Source organism: Balaenoptera physalus (assembly GCF_965194825.1).
Source record: "Balaenoptera physalus genome assembly, chromosome: X".
Taxonomy (NCBI): Eukaryota; Metazoa; Chordata; class Mammalia; order Artiodactyla; family Balaenopteridae; genus Balaenoptera; species Balaenoptera physalus.
Genome location: NC_138903.1, coordinates 16,684,956 through 16,709,280, shown reverse-complemented (window position 1 = coordinate 16,709,280; position 24,325 = coordinate 16,684,956). Strand labels below are relative to the sequence as shown.

The window sequence follows — 24,325 nt, the reverse complement described above, 5'->3', positions numbered from 1 at the left end:
TACTTTTCTGAAATTTTACCATGGAAAACTGCCAAAAATAGCATCTCCCCATTATAGCAGAATCCTAATCATGCCAGCCTCAAAGCTCATTGAATCAGAAAGCAAGGGACACCCAGTGAGGTATAGTGGTATTATGTATGTAATCTGACATTACCTTTTAGAGGGTTTACCTGTTTGGTTCCAGGACCCAAACCGATTGCATTATGACCCTGCTGAACTCAAGCTCTTTGAAAACATTGAATGTGAATGGCCTGTGTTCTGGACTTATTTCATAATAGATGGGGTCTTCAACGGTGATGCTGTTCAGGTGAGAAAATGCTGGGTGTTGTGTTGGTAATCAGCATTTTCATTCCACTGGTGTGCTGATTATTATTAGAACATAGGGTTATGCAAGAATTCAGGGCACTGTGTCAGTTATCTGTCACTGCTGAACAAACTTTCCTAAAACGTAGTGAATTAAAACAATAACTATTTTGTTTGCTTATTATTCTCCAATTTGGGCAAGGCTCAGCTGGGACAGGTTTTCTCTGCTTTACCTAGTGTCACCTGGGATGGTTCAGTGGGGCTGGAGGATCTACATCCGAGATGGCCTCCCTCACATGGTTGGCAGCTTGTTGGCCCAGACCTTAGTTCTCCACGTAGCTAGCTTGAGCTTCTTACAGTATTGCAGTCTCTGGACAGTTAAGCTTTTTACATGGTGGTCATCTTCTCCCAGAATGCAAAAGCAGAAGCTGCCAAGCTTTCTTAAGGTTTAGGTCTGGAACTGGCAAAGTGTCAACGTCTGTTGCATTCTGTTGTTTAAGGGCTATTGTTGCCAAGCCAGGTTTGTTTTGCCAGAGTGCAACAAGCAAGCCAAAAGGCTGAGATGCCGAGGTTTGCGGCAAAAAGAGGGTTTATTCGCAAGGTAGCCATGCAAGGAGAAAGTCTCAGGTCTACCTGAGCGAAGGCAAGGGGCTCGGTGTATTTATGGGATAAAGAATAAAGCAGCAGGGCGGTCTGAGGCTGGGGAAAGGTGATTGGAAAAAGGTGCAGTAATTGTCATTCTGCCCAAGTGTAACTAGGCTACAGGGCTCTGCATGTTCCAAAATGGAGGTGCTTAGCATGCTCTGAGGGTGGAGTTTTCAGCCCTCTGATGCCACAAGGTCAGCGGACACTTGGGCATGCCCAACTGGAGGGTCAGTGGTCCTAACCAGTCTTAACCAGATCAGTTGGAACCAGACACAGCTGACTCCAAGTTCCTAGACAACAACTCGGGCAAACATCTTATTATTCAGGCTAAGTGCTGCTTGGAGGACTTGCAAGTAATAAAAGGACTTTCATTAGTGAAGGCAGGTTACAGGTAAAATGGATTTGACTAATGATTACCCTTGGTTTCAGTCCCCCCTATCTTTTGATCATTCCTCCATCTTAAGGGAAGAAGGGCGATTACCACTCTGGCTACTTCCTGCCGATAAGGGGCATAGACCCAACTAGGGCTTGTGGAATGAAACTGTTTAGCACTCATTTGAAAATATTCGTTTGTTCCCAGTTTCAAGTTAACATTTTGATCCCAATAAACAAATACCACCTATGTGCCAGCTGTCAAGGCATTCATAGGCCCAAGATTGGTAAACCATAGACAAAGATGTAGCCTGAGGGGGCACATAGAATGCCAGACATTGTTAAAACTTAGGCTTTTATTTTTAGGGATTTTATCTAGGATAAGCCAGGGATCAAGTGTCTTACCCTTTTCCATATTGGAGTGTCTTGATCATTATCAGTTTGGCTGAAACAATTAGATATTAAATATGGAAGGGACACAGGCTGGGAAAAGTTAAGTATGGTTTCTATAATATCCTGACCATGTAGAACCTTGACAAGGGTAGATGCCAGGGTCATTTTTTTTTTTTAATCTGAGGACACAAGGAGAGGACCAAATTTCGGCTTAGGATAAAACAGGTGACAGGAAATTCTCTGTTGATTAGCCTAACCCAATGTGTTAACATCTGAGGGCCTTTTATCCTAAGTCATTCAAGGGGAGGGCACTACATAAAGGCTGGAGGACTAGGAGGCGGGGTTCATCGGGGGCCACCAAACAGTCTTCCACAGACGTACAGGTTTTGTTGTTGCTGCTGTTCTTTTCAGACCAGCCGTGGTTTTGCCGTCTTTAAGGGTACTCTTAGCTAATGTCTTAATTAATGTATCAGCCTCCTAACTGGTCTCCCAGCCTCGCTTCCTGCTGTTTCTCCACACCATTGCCAGAGAGATCTTATTAAGAAAGAGATTATGCTACTGCTTCGCTTAAAAGCTTTGAATGGCTTCCTGACTGCTTTTGGGATGAGGTACAAGCTCTTCACATGTTTTGTAGGATCCCGTAAGATCTGGCCCTCGTTTTCACCAGGGTACCCCCAATTTTTTGTTACTTATTTCCTTTCTTGAGTTCTGTAATCCAAGCACATGGAAACTTTTTCAGTCCTTTGAGCAGGCCATGCTGTCTCTCCCCTCCTCTCAAATGCCCAGGATATGCTTTCAACCCCCAACTTCCCCTCCCTACTTCACGTGATTCGTTTTAAGTGTCTCCTTTCAGAAAGCCTAAAAGCTGGGTCAGGTGCCCCTTTTATATGCCCCACGGTTCTTATAACAGCTTGGCACCTGTAACTCTATGTCCCACTTAGTTGTCAATGGACCCTGGTAGAGATGGTCTCTATCCAGTTCACTGGTGTATGCCCCATGCCTAGTACATAGTAAGTACTCAGTGAATATTTGTTAATGCAGCATTCATATGTTCAAGACAGATTTCTTTAGCATTTGCTGCCGTGCATACTTTGGTGAGCAGAACAGACCTGTCCTCATGAAGTTTATGGGACTGACAAACTCAAACACTTGGGTGTTTTTTTAATTGTTCAGATCACATGTTCTGGGGTAGGATATGCAATCTAAGATTCGTTTTAGTTTTTGAAAGCTGCCTCTATTGAGGAATGCAGAGGTGTTTCAGAAGCGGCAGTAAACTTCAAATATTAATGTTCCCCCTTTGTTGATTCTCACTCTTATGCTTTAGTGATTATCTCGGTTCTTACGTTTTCTGTCTTTTTATCCCAAGACTGAAAGATCTCAAAAAGATTGAGTTGGAATTTCGATTATGAACAAGCTTGACAATTATCAGAAACAACAACAGCAAAAAAAAGCTAAGGAGACAGAAAAGCCTGTTTAGTACCTTATTTTGTAGGTCTCACAGAATTTACTTCTCTTAGCCCCCTGTGCTGCCTCTTCCACTTGCTGCCCAGTCACATTTTAAAGTGATGCACCCTGTCGTGCTTTGCTGTCCATAAATTTCAAACGAAAAGAAAATGAGATCTGGAAGGCATTTGACTGGGCTCTCCAAAGATGAAATGTGTCAGATAGCTGGGTGGCTGTTAAGGGTTTTTTTCTCTCCATTTCCCTTTTAATGTATAGGTTTTTATCACTGCCTTTTTAATTTAATAGAAATGTTTACATCAACAGCTTTTACTGAGTAGCACGTCCTAAAAATTGGGGTACATGGATCATAGGACCTACACTTTTCTTCACATCTTATTCGTTCAGCAAATACTTTGTGAGCAATAAATGTTTGAACAAGGGCTTCTTCAGTGGAAAACTACCAGCAGGTGGAAATGGGATGCACTGCTTAAGATCTGGCCTCCACTCCATAAAGCTTATAGTCTAGCTGGTGAGACAAAATTTAAATATGTGAGAAGTTAAGAGTGAAGTATTTAAATCACGAATTAAAGACAACACATAAAAGGCCAGTCGCATTTAGCTCCTCCTAACATTTGCTCTCAGCCAGAGTCCAGGTTCCTCCTGCAGCCCTTGAGCTGAAGGTATTTGTGCATTTCTTAGCCTTGTGTCCTACTTCTGATCTGTTTGTTGCCAAGAGCTGTTTTTCTGTGTTGCACTGCTGTTTCCTACCGTGGGGCATGGGGCTATTTTCCAGGTCCAAGAATACCGAGAGGCCCTGGAGGGAATATTAATCAGAGGCAAGAACGGGATCCACCTGGTGCCTGAGCTCTACGCCATCCCGCCTAACAAGGTAACCAGGTGCTGCTTATCTAGTACAAAGTGAGATGGTGCTTGACCTTTTGGTATTTTTCATTCCCCCTTCAGACCTAATACTTTTTCTCCAGGAGAAGTGGTTTCTAAAGCCTTCAGTAGTGTTCCTGTTTATCACAGGAGTTACGGCTTTGGAGCCATGCTTGACCTGGCTGGTGCCCAAGGGAGGCGTTAGTTGAGGACCTTCAGAGGATACCTGTCCTTCTCTGAGCCCAAGGCCACACAGGCCCTAAAAAGCACAAAACACTGTTAGGCACCATGTTCTCACACATTTCCACGGAAGAAGAAACCAGACAGAATCTCCCTGGGAGAGGGGGAGAGATGTTAGGCATACCTCGCTTTACTGCAACTTCGCAGATAACTGCGTTTTTTTTTTTAAACAAATTGAAGTTTGTGGCAACCCTTAATTGAGTTCTTCCAATAGCATTTGCTCACTTCGTGTCTCTGTCACATTTTGGTAATTCTTACAACGTTTCAAACTTTTTCATTATTACTATATTTGTTATGGTGACGTGTGATCGGTAATCTTTAATGTAACTACTGCTGAACTTGATGAAGGTTCAGATGATGGTTAGTATTTTTTAGCAATAAAATATGTTTAAGATACGTACATTTCTTTTAGACATAATGCTATTTCACACTTAATAGATTACAGTATAGTGTGAACATAACTTTTATATGCAATGGGAAACCAAAAAGTTTGTGTGACTCCCTTTATATTCATTTTATTGCAGTGGTCTGGAACCGAGGTCTGCCTGTATAGGGTAGCTGAGAATCTCTTCCTTTGAGTCAAGCAGTTCTGAGCTAGAGCTTGAGTAATCACTTAGAAGCCATTCTGTATCATGAAGAGGGAAACTGGCCAGTTCCAAGAAGATGCCCAAAGATAGTTTTGTTCTATCCACTTTCCTAACTTGGGTCATGATGGACCTATATATCTTAATGGGAAGATTTCCCCATACATATCTCATGTTTAGCAGAAAAGAATTCTCGATTCAAGGCTATTTCTCTTTTGAATGTTCCTGTTGCTTCAAAGCTTCATTATTGCATTTTGGGGAGGAAGAGATTTCAGAGAGCAGTGTCCTTCCCCCGGTTGACAGGGCCTGCACTAGAGCGTAACCCTGCTGTCACACAGCAGCTTAGGTCTACGGGTTTGTGGTTGAATCAGGCTACGAGCACATGGTCAGGGGACTGGCAAAGGCCTTTGAAATTATCTGCCTCAGTTCAGAGAGGCAGAGCTCAGACAGCACTGGGCTGTGCCTGGAACCAGACCCCAGGTTCAGGGCCTCCTCACAACGCCACGCTGCCTCCTAATGGGTGGTGCATTTCCAGGGAATGGAGAGTCCCTCACTGTACAGATCAGGCCATGGAGCCTGCAGGGGCTGTTTTCTTTCTAACTGTTAGAAACCTAGATTTCCTGCAGACGTATTGATTTTACTATGTGTGATGTGTATGTGTTGGTGGGGGGGGGCCTGACAGTGGGGGCTGGGTAGTTACTTCCTAGCAACTGCGTGTTCAGGTTGCTCCTTTTCCAGTATTGAGGCACTTGACAAAACAAAATTAGTAATGGGAGGTAATTTGGAACATGGAAGCATAGCAAGGGAAAATAAATAGCTTCAGGGGTATTTTACCTATTTTATGATAGAGAATAACCATCTATCCATGTTCTACTAAAAGGCACATTTCCTGACTGTAGTAACTGCTAGGTGTTATAAGCTCTCCTTTTCTTTCTGGTGAACAGTTCTGGCTACATGTTGGAAAAGGTTACTCTGCAACTTTTCTCTTCTGATCTCTACACTGACCTTTGTGCTTGTACTTGTCATTTCAGTATCCTCCTTTATCCAGTGTGTTTACACATCAGCTAGGCACCGATTTTGAACGTTCTTTTATTTTGAGCACAGTTTGTATCTGTGCTGGTTCCGGCTGATAGCTGGGAAGGTTCACCCATCACATCAGTAACATGTTGAGACCACTACAGACAGGGCTACCCCGACCCATATGGCACCTTTGTGCAAATTAGAAAAAGAGCCTCACCTTTGGAGTGGCCACAGCCCTGGGCCAAGGCGCCATCCAGCCTGAGTTTCAGCGTCACTCACTTCCTCTGCTGGACAGGCTTTTGCAAGGCGCCACCACCCACGGGGCCTCCATTGGACAGCTCGAGACTAACGCAAGCATACCCAGCAGACTTGCTTGGAGCAGCTGCTCCGGGCTGGGCAGCAGGCTAGGTACTGGGGCACAGAGGGGTCACGACGCCGGCTCTGCCTCTGCGAACTTGCAGGCTAGGGGGGTCGGAGGAGCGAATCCATGGGATGGAGGGCAGACAGAGGACTGCCGGCGGCAAAGGCTTGGTGCATTAGAGGACCTGCAAGCAGGTTGGAAGGACTGAGGTGGAGAGGGGGAGACACATACCTCCACGGGGAGGCAGGAGCCAGCAATGGGTGGGAGGAGGGCAGAGCGAAGCTGTTTTTTGACCCAGATACCTTGTCTACCTTCTGTTCTTTGCATCGACTATTTCCCATTCCAGATCTATGTAATCTTTCTTAACACTACTTACATTTCAAAAAGTTTTAATGTACAGTCTGATTGTAAAAGTAATTCTGCATACTGCAAAACATACAAGATTCTATAGAAAGAAAATATTTCTCCCGAATCTTACTTCCCAAATATAACCACAATGATGTTTTAGAGAATCTCCCTCCACGTATTATCCTATTTGATTATTTTATTACTGGTAACATTTAATTCTGTTCCGTTTATGAGCTTAAGTTTTTCTTAGTTTACTACAGAAAATTTTAAAAAATTTACTGCATATATTAACAACATCACTGATTAATTCACAAGCAGAGAATGACTCGCCTCATGATGTGATTTTCCCCTTTGGAGAAAGATGTGTTTCCTATTTCCTTCAATTGGCTTATGTTTTCTGGAGAAGGAAGTGGTCACTAACATTACCCCCAACCAACGAATGTTGTAATGACCCAAAACCCAAAGGTCAGCATGGAGTTTACAACAGAGAAATTTGCAGACTAACTTTTACAACACGTAGCCAGCACTGTCCATCAGAAAGAGAACTGTAGCTTATTTTGATGAGTCAAAACCCCCAATGGATTCAGCTTTTTGAGTCCCTGATGGAAAATTAGTGATCTAATAGTACAATTGTTTTTCCTCAATCAATAGCGCCACCTTCTGGTAATTTTCTTGCATCTGCACACTGAGTTTATGAACCCCTGAGGAGAGCAAGATAGAAACCTGACTCAGCATCCAGAACTACACTGCCGTGGCTATTGGCTGATGTTTTAGATCATTGTACCCATAATGCAGCCAAATATAAGTATGAGCTGTGACATTTCTTGTTGCCCAGAGCTGTGCTCAAAGACAGCAGGCCTGGCTTCCAGTGCCTATCTCTCTGCCTTTTGCCATCAGTGTGCTTGCGGGAAGAGCACTGGCTGGGACCAGGCCTGGGTTTGAGTTCCACCTCTGCTGCTTTTAGCCACGTGGCCCCCCGCGCAAGGGCCTCAACCTCCATGGCCTCCTTATCCCAGCTCTCGCATAGAATTGGTTTGGAGGATCAAATGAGTGGCATTTTGTAAATCCTCCGTGCGCTCCCCATGTAGTGACGTTGGCCATTTTCTCCTCTGACATTCTGACTTTGGGTTTTCCTCTCTTTGTCAGGTAGATGAAGAGTATAAGAATCCTCACACGGTGGACAGAGTTCCTCTGGGGAAGGTGCCCCATCTGTGGGGTCAGTCCTTGTACATTCTCAGCTCCCTGTTGGCAGAGGTAAGGGACTTGGGGGCTTCACAGACTGGAAACCTTGTGATTGGAAGTTCAGGGGACCCTGGAAGAACACAGGGGCTCTCTGCTCAGTGTGGCTATGAATATCTTTGGCATCTTTTTTTTTTTTAAGATTACATTCTTTTTAAATTTTTTTTTTAAGATTTTTTTTTTTTTGATGTGGACCATTTTTAAAGTCTTTATTGAATTTGTTACAATATTGCTTCTGTTTTATGTTTTGGTTTTTTGGCCGTGAGGCATGTGGGATCTTAGCTCCCCGACCAGGGATGGAACGCACACCCCCTGCACTGGAAGGTGACGTCCCAACCACTGGACCGCCAGGGACGTCCCCCGTCTTTGGCATCTTCATGGCTTTCAAGTCAGCTGGTTGGGGTTGACTCTGAGGCTTGAGACCTAGGCTTGTGTCCGTATTTATAGTAAACCGTTTGGGGCTTAGCTGCAAGCCAAGCACTCTCTGTCCCTCCCCCAGCGCCCCTTCCCACCAGCATTCCTGGTCTGTGGCTAGAACCTGGTTGAGTTGATGGTCGGTAGGAGGGCCGGAAGCTTCTCAGCCAGGATCAGCACATGTATGAAAGATGCAGGGTTTGGGGAACTGCTCCACACGGTCTTAGGTGCAGGAAGCAGGAGGACTCCGACGCTCCAGTGCTCTCTGCAGGAAGGGGCAGCGGGCTGGTTCTTCTGTAGTGGATTTTGTGTCGGCTGCTCCCTCCCTCAGCCAGTAACACCGCCACACAGAAGGTCTGCTGCCTCTGACTCATTCCTTCTTGTTGAGCATTTTCTTGCCCCCAGGTTTAAGTTTTTAAAATACAAATGCTTTTGTGCCAGCTAAAAATGAATCCCCTCCCCAGTCCTAAGTGTGAGTGATTTTTGTCAGATGGCTCATCTTTCCTGGGAGGATCCTGCCCAGCTGAGTGCTTTGGATCCCTGGGGAGGGGTGGGGGGGGCGGGGGGGGTGGAGAGCGGGGGGTGGTGGGGAGCAATGGGTTGGATGTCACTGGAGTTCCTGGTGGGTGAAAGAAGACCCAAGTGAAGGTATCACAGTGCAAGTGGCCCTTAGGTGCTGAGATGGAGTAGTTGCTTCATGGATATGATTGTCTCTGCAGTTGCATGGACATGTTCTTGGGGGTGGAGACTGTGTCTTATACTTTTGTCTTTAAGAGTAGGGAAGCACATATATCTCCTTTGGAAAGCCAACCCTGCCTCTGACTAGCTCTTTAACCTCGGGCAGGTCTCTTAATCTCCCTGGGCCTCGGTTTCCTCATCTTTATTATTATTTTTTTAATCTTGTACAGCTTTATTTAAATACAGATTTTTTTTTTTTTTACGTTTCCTCATCTTTAAAGTAAAGAGCTTGGGCTTTATCATCTCTGCAATATGGTGCAGCTCTGATTTCTGTATCAGTGAGATGGGAAACAAACTTGCTTCTGTTTCCTCCTCTCAATGTAAAGGCCCTCATCTAGGCCCAGCATTAGGTCCAGCTTCTCCTCAGAACTCGCAGAACACCTTGATCCATTCTCTTAAGGTTCCCATCATTTATAGAAAATATGAGGAGATCCACATTCAAAGAGCACTCTGCAAGCAGGGAGGGGAGTTTTGTGTTTCAGGACAGTCAGCTCTGGGCCAAGTCCTTACCCTAAGGACATTGCCTCGGTTTCCCCACCTGTAAGATGGTGCGAATGGTAGTGCCTCCCTGTTAGGAGGCCTGTGTGACGATGCATGTACAGGGCTCAGCACAGTACCTGGCGCGGGGTAAGGGCTCAGGAAGCATGAGTTACCCTTGTTCTTTTCACTCACACAAGTTGGGCGTCTCTGACTAGCCCTGGAGAGCTGGGTGCCAAAAACGCAATACATTTATCAGTGCCATCTAAATGGTATACTGTAGTTCAGAGAAAATAAGCAATTCCCTTGAAAAATTATAAAGGAATAAAACACTGAAGATCTTGAGCCCCCAAATATTTTATTTTCAAACTTAGGTTTAAGGTGAAATTTCAGTTAATCAGTATTTCATAGTGTTAATGCTCCTCTTTTCCTAGGGATTCCTTGCCACTGGTGAAATTGATCCCTTAAATAGAAGATTTTCCACTTCCGTCAAACCTGATGTCGTAGTACAAGGTTTGTGAGCATGTTTACTATTCATATTTAACTTTGTAAAACCAATGTTATTTTTATTTTTTTTATTTTTTTTATTTTTTTAAATGTATTTATTTATTTACTTTTGGCAGTGTTGGGTCTTCGTTTCTGTGCGAGGGCTTTCTCTAGCTGCGGCAAGTGGGGACCACTCTTCATCGCGGTGCGCGGGCCTCTCACTGTCGCGGCCTTGCTTGTTGCGGAGCACAGGCTCCAGACGCGCAGGCTCAGTAATCGTGGCTCACGGGCCCAGTTGCTCCGCGGCATGTGGGATCTTCCCAGACCAGGACTCGAACCCGTGTCCCCTGCATTGGCAGGCAGATTCTCAACCACTGCGCCACCAGGGAAGCCCCACCAATGTTATTTTTAAAGCAAAGTGTTCCTATTTAATTTTTTAAAATCTGCATATGTATATATTTTAGCATATATTCGTTCTGTGAAATATGTTCTGTAACTCAGCTGCTCCCGATCACAAAGTTACTTTCTACAAAGCAATTGTTTTCTTGAATCTAAACCTTGATTGCAACTGGGGCACAAGTGATTCATTGAGCATCATTTTTCATAACTGCTATTCTTTAAAAAGTAGAACGTGACCTTGTTGAAAACTCAAAACCCAAATGAGGGTTCACTCGTTCCTCCCTTGGAGGTCTGACGTCTTTCCAGAGCTGCAGGCCCATGTTTTCACCTCCCTCCACCCATCTCCCCTCCTCTCCAGATGGCAACTCTTTCGCAGAAGTGCAAGGCCAGCCTGGGCTACTGCTGCGACACTGGCTCTGACTAGCCATGTGACTTCACCTCTGTGTGCCTCGGGCTCTCATGACCGGTGCTGTCTCACAGGGTGGTCTTGAGAGGAATTGAGATCCACAGGGAAAGCCCTCAGTGCAGGGCCAGGCCTAGAATGCTCCCTGCTGGCCGATTCCTCTCCCTACTTCCCCTCCTAGGAGGGACTCCCCAGGAGCTCACAAACCTCATAGAGTGACTTATATACCAGCTAGTATCATAGCGTGTCGTGCCTACGCCTTGTGTCCTCTACAGGACACTGTACATTTCTTAAGGACAAGGGCCTTATCATTTTTGTAGCTTCTATGTTGATTGATACACACGCACTCAAATACATTAAAAACAATTATTGAGCAAATGAAGGGCAACCCTCTCTGTGGCCACGGACGCATTTGGCTGCGCCTGTCCGTGATACAGCAGAGGTCGCGCAGGTCATCACCCAGTCGATACTGTGCCCCAGGCCCACCAAGAGATGCACCCAACCATCACAACATTCCAATCAGGTAGAAAGTGTGACGATCATGATTATCATCCCCCTCTTACACATGAGGCTGAGGGGTTAACTCACTCAGGGACCCGCGGCTGACAGCTGGAGGTGCAAACCCAGCTCTGACATCCAGGTGGCCTGATGCAGCCTGACCCCACAGTCTCTGCCCGTCACCAGAGCACATGCTGCTAAGTGATCCCTTAAGTCCACAAGGCCACTCTTCCAATTGCAGGCTGGGGTGCATTGATGGATCCTGAGCACCATTTTTTTTTTTTTAATGCAATAGAAGAAAACAGAGTAGAAAATATCAGAGGCTGTGGTCTGGAGGAAGGAGAAGTGCAGTTTCAGAAACTCCTCTGCGTGCAGCTCTCTCAGATCACCAGGCTTACAGGTCTTGGTCAAGCCACTCCTCTGAAAGAGTCACTTGTACAGAGTGACCGCCTTGTGGCTCTGATACGTGGCGATCTCTGCACGGTGTTGTAAGCTTCTGAAGAGACGGATGTTAGGGGAAGCTGCTCGCCCAGTCCTGCATGGCTGACGTCCCTGCTCAGCTACAGCTGGCCAGCTGGGCAGCAAGGCTTCCCCTCAGAGCCTTGCTGTGAAGCTCGGATGAGATCATGGATATTAAAATACTTTGAAAAAGCATCATGTGCTATGTAAATATAAGGAGGTGACATTCAGGTCTCAGTGGCATTTATATGTATCATACGTTCACGTGCCACCAGCCTGAGGGTACAGTGGTTGGGCTCAGGGAGCTACCTTAACAGTAACCAAGTCTTTCCTCTGGCCTGAGCACCGCCCCGAGCCCCTCCAGTTCCTGGCAGGCTCAGCTGCAGGTGGACACAGCACTGGCCACTCTCTCTGTGGCCAGAACTCCCTTTCTCCAGTTCCCTCCCCAGGACTCCTTCCTTTTGCCAAAGCACTGTCCCTTCTCTTAAAAGCCAGCAGTACTGGGGCTTCCCTGGTGGCGCAGTGGTTGAGAATCTGCCTGCTAATGCAGGGGACACGGGTTCGAGCCCTGGTCTGGGAAAATCCCACATGCCGCAGAGCAGCTAGGCCCGTGAGCCGCAATTACTGAGCCTGCGCGTCTGGAGCCTGTGCTCCGCAACAAGAGAGGCCGCGATAGTGAGAGGCCCGCGCACCGTGATGAAGAGTGGCCCCCGCTTGCCACAACTAGAGAAAGCCCTAGCACAGAAACGAAGACCCAACATAGCAATCAATCAATCAATCAATTAATCAATAAAAAAAAATAAATCTTTAAAAAAGCCAGCAGTACTGGTACAGCAGGTATGGGGGGTCTGAGCCCGCCTCCGGCCCCCACATCCCAGGCATCCCAGAGCCCTGCCTGCTAGAGAGCCAGATGCCCAGCCTCACTCACTGGAGTTGGGGCCCAGGCCGGCCCACTGGGTGCATGGCCCAGCTCTGGGGTGGCTCTTCCCTACTAGCGGGGGGCCCTGTGCTGTGTTTCCCAGTGGGCCAGGCTGCCCCACTACCACCAGCCCACTGGTAGGCCCACTTTTCCTTCTCTCCAGAGCATAAAACCTCCTCCCCCCTCCCCCTCCCTCCCCCTCGGTCAGAGCATCCCCTGCTGCACACACCACTATATTGCTCTTCTGTTTTTGAGAGCAGAGGCACAGACTTCTTCTGGTATCCCCTTTGCAAAGCTGTTTCCACTCCTGACCCCATGTGAAAAGAACACAAGACAGGTTTCGAATAAATGCAGACCCACAGGGAGGCAAGACATCATTTGAGATGGGTAATTCAGCTTGGGACCTGTTGAAGACCATTTCTAGAAGTCCCAGACTGTCTTGCACATTGAGGGCACTTGATAAATATGCACTGTGGGTGTTGAGGGGAGGCAAGGCCAGAGAGAACCCGGAAGAGCGACAGGACAAGCGCCTCTCCCTTTCAAAACCACCCAGCACGTGGAGAGCATGCTGTCACAGGCCAGAGAGGAGAGTAGACAACAGCACTCATCCGTGTGAGGGGACGAGGGCCACCGTCTAATGCAGATGCTATGTTCTTGTTCACAGTGACTGTTCTGGCGGAGAACAACCACATTAAGGAGCTGCTGAGGAAACATGGGGTGAGCATCCAGAGTATTGCCGACATTCATCCAATCCGAGTCCAGCCAGGCCGGATTCTTAGTCACATATATGCCAAGCTTGGTAGGTTTGGGGAAATAGCAGGGCATTTTTGGCGAGGGGGCATCTCGGTTCTAGGTTTTGGGTCTGGGGGAGACTGTGATATGTGTAAATTCAAAGGAATTGGGCAAAGCACTAAAGTAGGTGGTTTGACAGCTTCCACGTGAAGAGGAATGGCCACCAAGCACATTCCTCTCATGCCTGTTCAGGAGATGTCACCACAGGTGGCCGTGTGATTCATCAGATCTGTTGTAAAATAAGGAGCCACCTTTGAAAATTCACAATTGGAACAGTCATTTGTGTCTTCATAATGTTTCTAAATTTTATCTGTGGTCTAAGAAAATGCTTATTTACCCATTAAAATGGGAGATGGGTTCTCTTTACTTTTTCTAAAATCTGACTTTGTTTAGGATCATGGTTCAATACTAAATAAATAAAAAGTGAACATTAATAAAGTCCTTTTAATAATTTTATTCCATATAGATGTTGCACTGGGTGCTGTTCTTCTATATGCATGAAAAGAAGGGGGATGGGATTTGTTTTTAATTCATCCTTGTCCCAAAGAAGGATAACAGTATTAGAAAAACCAAACCCCAAAGTGAGTTGTTTAACATATAAATAAGTCTTAGCCAGAATCACTTGGATTAGATGTCACTGTATTTGCTCTAGCTCGAATTTCTCTTTTATTTTCTAAATAGGACGGAATAAGAATATGAAATTGAGTGGGCGACCATATCGGCACATTGGTGTCCTTGGAACATCTAAACTATATGTGATTAGGAACCAAATCTTTACTTTCACACCCCAGGTGAGGAGAGCAGGCCAGTAACAAACCAACAAGCATCTGTTTATTAAGCTGTCTTTTCTGTCTGGGGAGGTACTTTGAATGTGGCAGAATGTGCATGCATGTGTTCAAACAGAGACATAAGATGACACCCAGTACCTAATACAATTCTTTACTCGTGGTGGGTGCTCAATAAATGCGGCTTGAATCGAATCGAGCGTCTCATCAATTCCAGTATGAAATTCATACCACTTTACAAATCCGCTAGTGACATGCCACTTGACTCGCAGCCCTTGTGCCCTAATTGCAATAGTCCTTAACCCTTGCTTAGGCTGTCAGCAGGTCCTCTATCAGCAGAATCCCACATGGGAAGTCTGATTTTTCAGGTCCCAACCCCCTTGACGGGATCCTGAATATACTGATTATGGAACTTTTCTTCAGAGTTTTTGTTTCCAAAGGAAACTAGTCCTGTGGAATGCAAACGAAGCGTTTTTCATCCATTTGGGCAGCTAGAAAGGCCAACTGAGGGATCACTTTGTCAACATGGGGCATAGCCCCCCAACTACCTGGGGACATAGTTGGGCCCTAGGGTCATGGGTCAGTAGCCTCAAGTTGCTCTTTTTCACCCAGCCTGTGCTGCTTGCTTAAATCTTGTGAGTTATTTCCCTTCGTAACAGATTTTAGACCAGAGCTGAGTGTGCACTGGTCCAGAGGCCAGGACAGCAATGATTTTCATCAACATCAGGCAACAGTGCCTCTAGTTCACATTAACCAGGCCATGAATCAGGTAAACACAGTCTCCACGTCTCACCTGCTCTCAGTGGCCCCACCAGGAAAACATCGCCGAGCCCAACAGCCCTGGACAGTGTAGGAATTAAGGAGTTATTGATTTACTTTCAGGGACAGCGGTGTTGGGCCAGGTCCTTAAATCCCCATCCAAGGAGCTGTAAATAGATCTAGTTGTGCAACTTTCCCTTCTGTGCTAGCACTAACGTAGCCCTGGCTCCTGGGCAGGCGACAGATCGATTTGTCTGATCGCGAGGAGAGCCCCATTATGGGGGTGGATTACAGCCAGGGTTGAGCCTCTTCTCTGGAAACAAAATGCAAGGATTAGTGCTGCCGTGAATGACAGCGGGGGTTATGTGGAGGGAAATGAAGGACAGCCTTGAACCTGGCCTGTTCTGACTTGCAGTTCACTGACCAGCATCACTTCTACCTGGCCCTGGACAATGAGATGATGGTGGAGATGCTGAGGATCGAGCTAGCCCACCTGTGCACCTGCTGGCGGATGACGGGCAGACCCACGCTCACCTTCCCCGTCACCCACACCATGCTCAGTAACGCCGTGAACTTGATCTGCTTGACTCCTGGCCCACTGGTGGTTTGGGCCCTTTTCAAAATGTTTAAAATGAGTCCCATGGACAGAGCTAAGTACTGAAGGGGGTTCTTAGCAGTTAGGTTTCTTAGGTCAGGAATCTTCTGTGCCATACATATTTTAATTAGATTTTGTTGATGAACACATTTCAGTGCATACCCAAACAAAGTATTCCCAGATTAACTAAACTAATTGATCTTTTTTTTTTTTTTTTTTTTTTTTTTAGCAAACGATGGCTCAGATATTCATTCTGCTGTTCTTTCTACAATTCGAAAACTAGAGGATGGATATTTTGGAGGAGCTAGGTAATTTGTGATTTTTTAAAAAGCAAAAGTAACATTGACCTTTCTTAAAGTCTTTTGCTGCCCTTCTCCCATTTTTCGTATCACTTGCCGAACATAGAAGCGTGGAGCTTTAGAGTAAAAAGGGAGTTAAAACATCTAATCCAGTCACCCATGTGAAACTGGAATCATCTCTAAGCATCAGTTGGTGGGTGTTTGTGAAGCTTTTATGGGCGCCAGGAGGCCTGGGGCATAGAGAGGTGAACATATCAAGTCTCTCCGAAGTGGCACTCTGGGAATGCATGTATGGAATGCTGTGTCTGTTTCTACTAAAAGGCGTGCTAGAAAACACCCAGTGCCTAGCATCTGGCAGGTGCTCAATAATCAAATCACTCCTTGAATTGACTTGAGTGTGCTAACACCTTAAGAATAATTCACAGAACTTTACAAATTCCTTCGTGGCCCTCAGAGCAGAGCACCTGAATGGGCCTCCCTAGACCACTGTCCCCTCATCCTCCGTGGAACGACGCCCATTCCGGTTTGCAGGCCCACAGTCCAGCCGGTGCTCCCAGCTATCACAGTGAAGCACCTTGAGGGATAGGGGGCTCACCTCCCATGGAAACCCCTTTCGTTTTTGTACCCCATGACTGTCACAAGGCAGAGGATTTTTCAGTAGCATCTATGCCCTGATCTCTGTGAATCTCCTGGAATATGCCAGAAGGGCCCCAGGATAACCTCACCATGCAGCCGGCCCGAGTAATGTGTGGCCTTTCCGGAGCTTGGGGAGGCTGCCATTTGGTCCCTGATGGAGTGCCAGTTGCTAAAAGTGTTTGGGAGTTGAAGTCAGCCCTTCTTCTCACATCCTCCCACACCAGGGACCCTGCTGCCACAGTAATTTTTTAAAATTATACACGTAAAAATTGCCATCTTAACCATTTTAAAGTGTACAGTTCAGTTGCGTTAAGTATATTCATATAGTTTGCAACCAATCTCTAGAACTCTTTTCATCTTGTAAAACTGAAACACCCCCCCCCACCCCGCCGCCACTGCCCCTGGCAACTACGGTCTACTTTCTGTCTCTAGGTGTCTCATCTAAGTGGACTTATCCAGTATTTGTTTTTTTTGTGACTGGCTTATTTCAATTAGGCTGATGTCCTCAGGGTTGAGTCACTGGATTTCTAAGCACTGGGTTTGGCACCTCTGCTCACCAAGCTCGCTGCAGGTTTTGCTGTAGACTCGAAGTGGCCCTCGCTCCAAGCTTCTCCTGGCCTCTCTCATGAGTGTCAGCGAGGCCATCCCCAGCATTCTGCTATCTAGCTCCCAGGGCTGGTGCCATAACTGCAGTTGGCATCTGCTTTCGTACATTTCATATCCAGCTTGGATAGGTTACCACCTGGCATATGGCATCATAACCGAGAGACAATACCATACGCCCATAATTAACTGTTTTCTAAAATGAATTCTTTAACTGAAATCTAATCATTGTCAAAAGGATACCGTGTGCAGTTAATTGAGCCCTTGCAGTGTGTCCTTTGTGGCTTTGCACCTGTTGTCTCATGTTGTCTTCACTTTGTCGTGCAGGCTGTATTCCTATTTTATGGGCAAGGATCTGTAGGCTCAGAGAGCCAGGGGCACAAGATGAGTAGGTGCAGAAGCTCTGTGTGAGTCCAGAAACGGGGCTCTAACCACCATACCGAGCTGGATGGGGGCTTACAGGAATCAGGAGGGCCTCCCGGTTACAGAGTATGGCAAACAATTCAGAGAACCATGGAAAGAAACAGGAATGCCTAGGCTCCATCAGCTACCTTTCCTACTTAGTTCTTCATAATTAAAGTTGAATGTCATTTTGGCTCTTTTTTAGGTCTGAGGGTATTTAAAAAACTGAACTCACTCTACATGCCAGACTCTACCCTCTGGACCCACCTGGGGTCGCTTGCTATCAGAGGGTTTAAAATTACTGCCTTTCCGCCTTTGACCTGATTCCTTTCAACTTCATCAGAGAGGAACTGGTCCCTTGGCTCCACCTCATCTCCTACTGTTTCCAACCTCAGGGCAAAACAATCCTTAGAACTGACCCCAGGGCTCTAGGGGGAAAAAGTTTTTACTTGATTAAGGGAAGGCTTTTCTTTCCCTCAGGCAATGTTTCTTGACATAGTGTGCTTGCCCGTGGAAGCTCACGCACCTGTGAATTCATTTGAGCTGCATGCTTCTGTTTACTCTCCTCAAACTAAGCCATTTAAACAAGTCATAATCTGATGCTGGTAGCTCTGAGGCATCCTACACTTTTCTGCCTCCAGATCCAACACTTTAAGAAGCACATAGTGCCGGCTTTCTTTCTGTACAGTGGACATCCCACTTGCCCCCCGAACCTGGGGGTGAACCAGGTTCAGGGAGCAAGAACTCGGAGGCTGCTGCCTTTGTAGCAGAACCCCATACTGCCAAACCCAGCTCCCAGTTTTCGGTGGAACTTTTCCCAGCCTGATAATAGGGCCACTCTGGGCCACTGTCTCTATCCGGGGATGGCCCGGCCATCACATTCTTTCTAGAGAGAACTTTGGCTCTGAGACGTGCCTCTCCCAACATTTCCCCCCTCCTCCCTGGGCCTTGTGTGGCTGAGTGATAGGGACTCATAAAAGGTAGCACGAGGGCATCCAAAGAATCGTTGCTTGTGGTTTTGTCCTGGTCCAGTTGTTTTAGGGCGAAAAATACCCAAGGGTTGGTTCTGGTTAAAAGTGCTTCGCTCAATATGTTTTGTAAAAACTTTGGTTGGTTCAATAAAATAGATTTCTATTTGTGTTGGGTTTGGGAATAAGAAATCAGCATGATGCATTTTGGCTTTTAATATGCTGTGTGCTTCCACTTCGTACTTGCTATTGAATTTTCATTTTAATTTCTTGGCTGACTACTTGTATGGGGCAATCTGCAGAGTGACGTGTTTACTGATTCTGGCAGAAGCGCCACCTGGTTATTGAAAAGTCTCTCGATGATTCATAGTGGAAGTTTGTCCACATCCACCTATATCTCTAACATAGTGTTTCCATGGCAGAGTAAAATTAGGGAGTCTTTCGGAATTTCTCACCACCTCCTTCTACACGTATCTGACCTTCCTGGATCCAGACTGTGATGAGAAGTTGTTTGACGATGCCAGTGAAGGGAGCTTCAGTCTTGATAGTGATTCAGATTTGGGAGGATATTTGGAAGACACCTATAATCAAGGTACGGCTTGGAATGCCTTTGCAGGTGGTCCCTGAATTTTATTTCAACCTTGGCATTGTGATAAAATTGCCCTAAAGCTCAAGCACAGAAAATGATTTGTAATTAACATGACAAAAAAGAGTCTTTGGAAACTTTCACGTATTAAAATGAATAAAATGCCACTTTAATAAACCTAAACTGTAAAAGGGGGGCTTTTTTAAACCTAGAGGGACAAAGAGTTTCAGGAATGCGGACTTTTCACAAAATATAAAGGAAGAAACACACTGCTTGAATTTTCAAAGAAACGGTAGAATGATCTTGGTTTGATTGGATATAAGTGATGAAATCCTTTGTATATAACACTTCTCAAACTGAGGAAGGTTTTGGGTTGAAGTGACCTGTTTTTCACTTTTAGATAGTACTTGGGATTGCGGCTGGGGATTCCATAATGCTTAGCTCACTCATGACAAATTAAAACCAAAAGATCAGATGTTGGCTGCTGGCCCTCCGATTGTCTACATATTCAGCTCATCTTGGGATGATGTGATGTAAACACTATTTGGACCTGTATTTTCTTTTTCTAGGATGAAGTTTCTCCAAATAATAACTTTATGAATACATGCATTATCTATGTAAATCTCTTTACTTTCCAGGGGTAGAGTGGAGGTCAAATATCTATATCAAAATGTTGTCTTTCACTAAATCTACTCAGCACTTCATGCTACACGTAATCACTGTTATGCATTTAGGTTATTTCTGCAGCTTGTTTTCATTGGCTCTTTTTCTTACCTGTGTAATTATAGAAAGCCAGGATGAATTTGACCAGTATATCAACCACCTCCTGCAAAGCACATCCTCGAAGTGCTATCTGCCACCTCTTTGTAAGAAGACAGAGGACAGCCATGTTTTCAGTGCCATCTACTCCACTCGGGATATACTTTCCGTGATGGCAAAAGCAAAGGGTTTGGAAATTCCATGTACATTATTAACTCTTTTCTGCCTGTTAAAATAACTTCTTTTATCAAAGTAATGCATGAGCATAATGTAAAAGTCAAAGAATCCTAAACGACAACAAAATGCAGCTGTTTCCTGCCTCACCTTTCCCCTCCTCACTGCCCCCAGTCCTTCTACTTAGAGGCAACCACTTTCAACTCTTAGTTGTTTCTTCTGGTATTTACATATTTCTAAATAATGTGTCTGTAGTGCTGTCTTTGATGCATCGATTTTATTCAGTATCTGTTGACTTTTTCTTATGCAGGTGAGGAATTCAGCTGTGTTAAATCACCACTCCTCTGCTTCACTTCCCCTAACCTGTCCATGCAGTTGTATTAAGGTTTAGTTAAATCAGTATTCACTATTTCTATCATTGTATGTATGCAAATATTATTCCCAACTCAGTATAATAATATACTACATTATCATTTTTCCTTTTTTCTAAAGTTAATAGTTGCCCTATCTTTTAGTTTGCTTCGCTTCCTTTCTACACCTTCCAATGGCCTCGCAATACAAATTTCCACAAGGTGAATCATGTGTATGAATCTCACGGTTCCACTGCTTTTCTTAGAGTCCAAAAGTTTCCTCCCATCTAGCTGATTGCACTCTAAGCCTCTTGCATACCTGGCATCCTGGGACTTTTCTTTACTATAATCCTTGGAATCTCCTTTGCTTGTCTATTCAGTTGGGTTCCCTGTTTCTTGATTCTGGCATGTTCCCCTTTCTCAATTTATTCCTTTGGTGGAATACATTCTAGAACAGTTTCAATAGGTTTTAAAAAATGGTGCAATGGAAGAGGGCACAGTAATGACAGCCCTTAACTTGCTTGTTTCTGGAGTTCACTGCCCCTTTTGGCCTGGTCACTCTCCACATCCAGGATGTAGATTTTATCACTGGGATCTTCCTTCATCATCATCTGGGAGACTGCCTTGTCTCCTTTGTTGGCTCTCCTGTTTTCTGTATCTCAACTTTTCCTCTTTCTTAGCTTACTATCTTATTTTGGTGGAGGACATCCAGTAGTTTCCTAGGAAACAGTTCATGGTGGGTAAAATTGTTGAGACCTTTCAAGTCTGAAAATATCTACAAATTATCCATTTGAGAGTTTGGCTGGGTATAGCATTCTAGATTGAAAATAAATTTTCCTTAAGAATTTTGAAAGCATCTCTTCATTGTCTTCTAGCTATCAGTGTTGCTACTGAGAAATCTGAACCCATTCTGATTTTTGATCCTTGAAATATAAACGGTTATTCTCTTTCCAAGTTTTTAGGATTTTCTCTACTCTCAGGTTCTGAAATTTCAATGATGTGCTCTGTTCTGGGTGTATTTTCATCCACTGTGTTGGCTACTCAGTGGGCCTTCTCTATCTGGAAATTTATGTTTTTCAGTCCTGTAAAGTTTTTCTGAAAAATTCCTTGACTCATTTCCTTCCCTACATTTTCTCTTGTCCTCCCTTTCTGGTACTTTATGATTCCAATGTTGACCTCCTGAAGAAGACTTTATCGTTTCTCTCCCATCTTCCATTTCTCTGTCTTTTGATCTGTTCTGAGGGCAATTGCTTCAACTTTTTGTTCCACCTGCTCAGTTGAGTTTTTCTACTTTTGCTGTCATGTTTTAAATCTTTGTTCTCTGAATTGTATCTGTTCTTGTTTCATGAATGCAATATAATTCTTATTACTCTAAGAATTAATGGCAGGGCTTTTTGTTTTTGTTTTTACATTTTCTTCTCCCGAAATGGTTTCCATTTCCCCCAAGTCAATTTTTCCTGTTTGTATTGGTTTCTATCTTCCACAGTAGAGTCTTTCCTCCAGTGCTGGGTGTTCCTTGGTTATCTGCTTGTGCATATAAGAATCTCCAAGCCTATACCTGTAAATGGGGCCTGTTGGGTTTATGGGTGAAAGCAGGGCAGATTTCCCAGAGATGTTCTACAATCTCCTTTGCAATCTCCTTTGTAACCTGTAAGGGTCTGATTGCCTCGAGCTATACAGTCATTTATTCCCCCAAGGAATGTACCCACACCTTCAGACATGTGGGTCAGCATCCCCTCCAGAGACACACATACCACCCCTTTTTTACCCTCTTCAGAGAGACCTTGTAGTCTTCTATCAGAGTGAGCAAGGCAGTTGCCAAGCTGTGTGAAGTTGCAGAAGGCATCTAGGGAGCTCACTGCCTCTCACACACCTTCTTCTCTGTCTTCCTTCTTTTGGTTACCCTCTCTGGACCCCCAAGTTCTAGAGGTCCATGGTGCAGCAAGCTCCTTAGACTTCTGAGGATTCTCTGTTATAAATCTGACTGGTTCTTGGCTTTCCCCACTGCAGTCTTGGGTTTGGTTGCCTTGTGTCTACTAAATGTTTTCATCCATCAGCTTTCCCACTTCCAAAATGTTACTATTGTCTTCTCTCCTGCTTCCCTATTCTTTAGGATTTGCCTTTTTTTAAATTAATTTTTGTAGTGTTAGTGGGGGTTTAAGAGGAAGTAAAATTAAAACTTATGTTTAATCCACTAGTGTTACCTGACGGTCTATAAATGCCTTTTATTTATTTATTTTTAAATTTATTTATTTTTTATTTTTGGCTGCGTTGGGTGTTCGTTGCTGCGTACGGGCTTTCTCTAGTTGCGGCGAGCAGGGGCTACTCTTCATTGCGATGCGTGGGCTTCTCATTGTAGTGGCTTCTCTTGTTGCAGAGCATAGGCTCTAGGCACATGGGCTTCAGTAGTTGCAGCACACAGGCTCAGTAGTTGTGGCTCGTGGGCTCTAGAGCGCAGGCTCAGTAGTTGTGGCGCACTGGCTTAGCTGCTCCGCGGCATGTGGGATCTTCCTGGACCAGGGCTCGAACCCATGTCCCCTGCATTGGCAGGTGGATTCTTAACCACTGCACCACCAGGGAAGCTCTATAAATGCCTTTTAAATATACCTCATCTTTACCTTGAAAGCTTCCTATTTTCCCAAGATGATATGACATACCCTGGCAGACAGAGATGGCTTAATGAATAAATACTGATAACATCTAAAGGTGGTTAAAAGGGGAATTCCCTGATGGTCCAGTGGTTAGGACTCAGTGCTTTCACTGCTGGGGCCCAGGTTCAATCCCTGGTCAGGGAACTAATAAGATCCTGCAAGCTGCACAGTGCAGCCCCCAAAATTAATTAATTAATTAATTAATTAATTAATTAAAGGTGGTTAAAAAACAGAAGCACTAACACCCAGCAGTGGCAAAGTGAAACACACAGTGGAGAGGAGGCTGGTACACCTCGATTATGAGAAGGCCAGTGACCTTGGACAAATGACAAGGTCATTGGACAAACCTTGGACAAACCCTCTCTGGTTCTCAGTTTCCACATCTGAAAGAAAAAGAAGTTGGACTCAATCATTTCTAAGGCTCCTTCCAGTCCTAGATGCTATGTAGTTTTCCCTGAATTCTAAGAGAGAAAAGTGGAATTCAGCTCCTTAAAGCAAGATGTGTCCTGCTCATTTCTTATTTCCAGAGTTAGCACATGATGTGGCCACATGAAAAATTCTTTTTGAAATCAGTGAAACTAAGTAAGTATTCATTCCTTATTTGGTTTGTACTGAATAGGGAGTAGCCACCGTACCTCTTAAAAGAAGTATTTTATCCTTCCTCCTGCTCAGAAGAGCTTTCTCTTTATTCTTTTGTTTTCTAGTTGTTCCCATGGCTTTGCCAACTAAAGTTCTAAGTGCCCACCGTAAATCACTGAATCTTGTTGATTCTCCTCAGCCGCTCCTAAAAAAGGTAAAGTATTTAGAATCACTTTTTCAAAAAGTGTAATGTTCTTTGGTGCTGGTGTAGTCCCAAGAACTCTTAAATGGTTGAACTCAAAAGAGCACATTTCTTGGTATCCAGGACTTTCAGGATTAGAAGTTCTGGGTTTTGATGTGCACCCACTCAATTAGTTGTCTGGCTTCTGGTTTGTGTCAGTATGCACACTGAATTTGATGCAAACCTTTATATTTTGCATGTAGGAGATGGCTATTGACATTCTGCCTACCCATCAGAATCTGTGTCACATTAGAGGAAATGAGCTAGCTCACTACCAGCCCTGTCCTATCTGTGCCAGCCAGCCAAAGCCGGGCTACTTGCGGAGCAGGGCACAAAACCAGAAAAAGATTCCTCTGGAGAATAAAATCCCAGGGTGTTCCCCACTAGTTCCCATAATTTGTTATTTTATCCAAAGTTCCCTTTGATTTTATCAGAAAGATTCAGCGTCTGTTGGAGACTATTTTAACCTAACCACAATTTTAGGTTGTTTAAAACTCACATATTTTTTGTGTGTGTTTTGCCTTCA

General features: G+C 44.9%; 1 protein-coding gene across 11 annotated transcripts in view; it reads left to right on the top strand.

The window, feature by feature from the left end:
• The window catches only part of PHKA2 (phosphorylase kinase regulatory subunit alpha 2), an 84,826-nt gene that overhangs the window by 46,057 nt on the left and 14,444 nt on the right, over positions 1-24,325 (top strand). For 10 of the 11 annotated variants that reach the window (XR_014258912.1, XM_082446943.1, XM_082446941.1 and 7 more), the window contains 11 exons: positions 185-307; positions 3,950-4,045; positions 7,735-7,842; positions 9,891-9,969; positions 13,285-13,419; positions 14,094-14,203; positions 15,372-15,516; positions 15,781-15,859; positions 18,882-19,051; positions 19,834-20,007; positions 23,684-23,772. Coding sequence is in view for 10 of the 11 variants with exons in the window: in XM_082446943.1 (XP_082303069.1) it covers positions 185-307; positions 3,950-4,045; positions 7,735-7,842; positions 9,891-9,969; positions 13,285-13,419; positions 14,094-14,203; positions 15,372-15,516; positions 15,781-15,859; positions 18,882-19,051; positions 19,834-20,007; positions 23,684-23,772 (1,308 nt within the window). In the remaining variant the exon portion in view is untranslated. The remainder of the gene's footprint in view (positions 1-184; positions 308-3,949; positions 4,046-7,734; positions 7,843-9,890; positions 9,970-13,284; positions 13,420-14,093; positions 14,204-15,371; positions 15,517-15,780; positions 15,860-18,881; positions 19,052-19,833; positions 20,008-23,683; positions 23,773-24,325) is intronic. The other variant, XM_082446939.1, reaches the window with a different exon arrangement.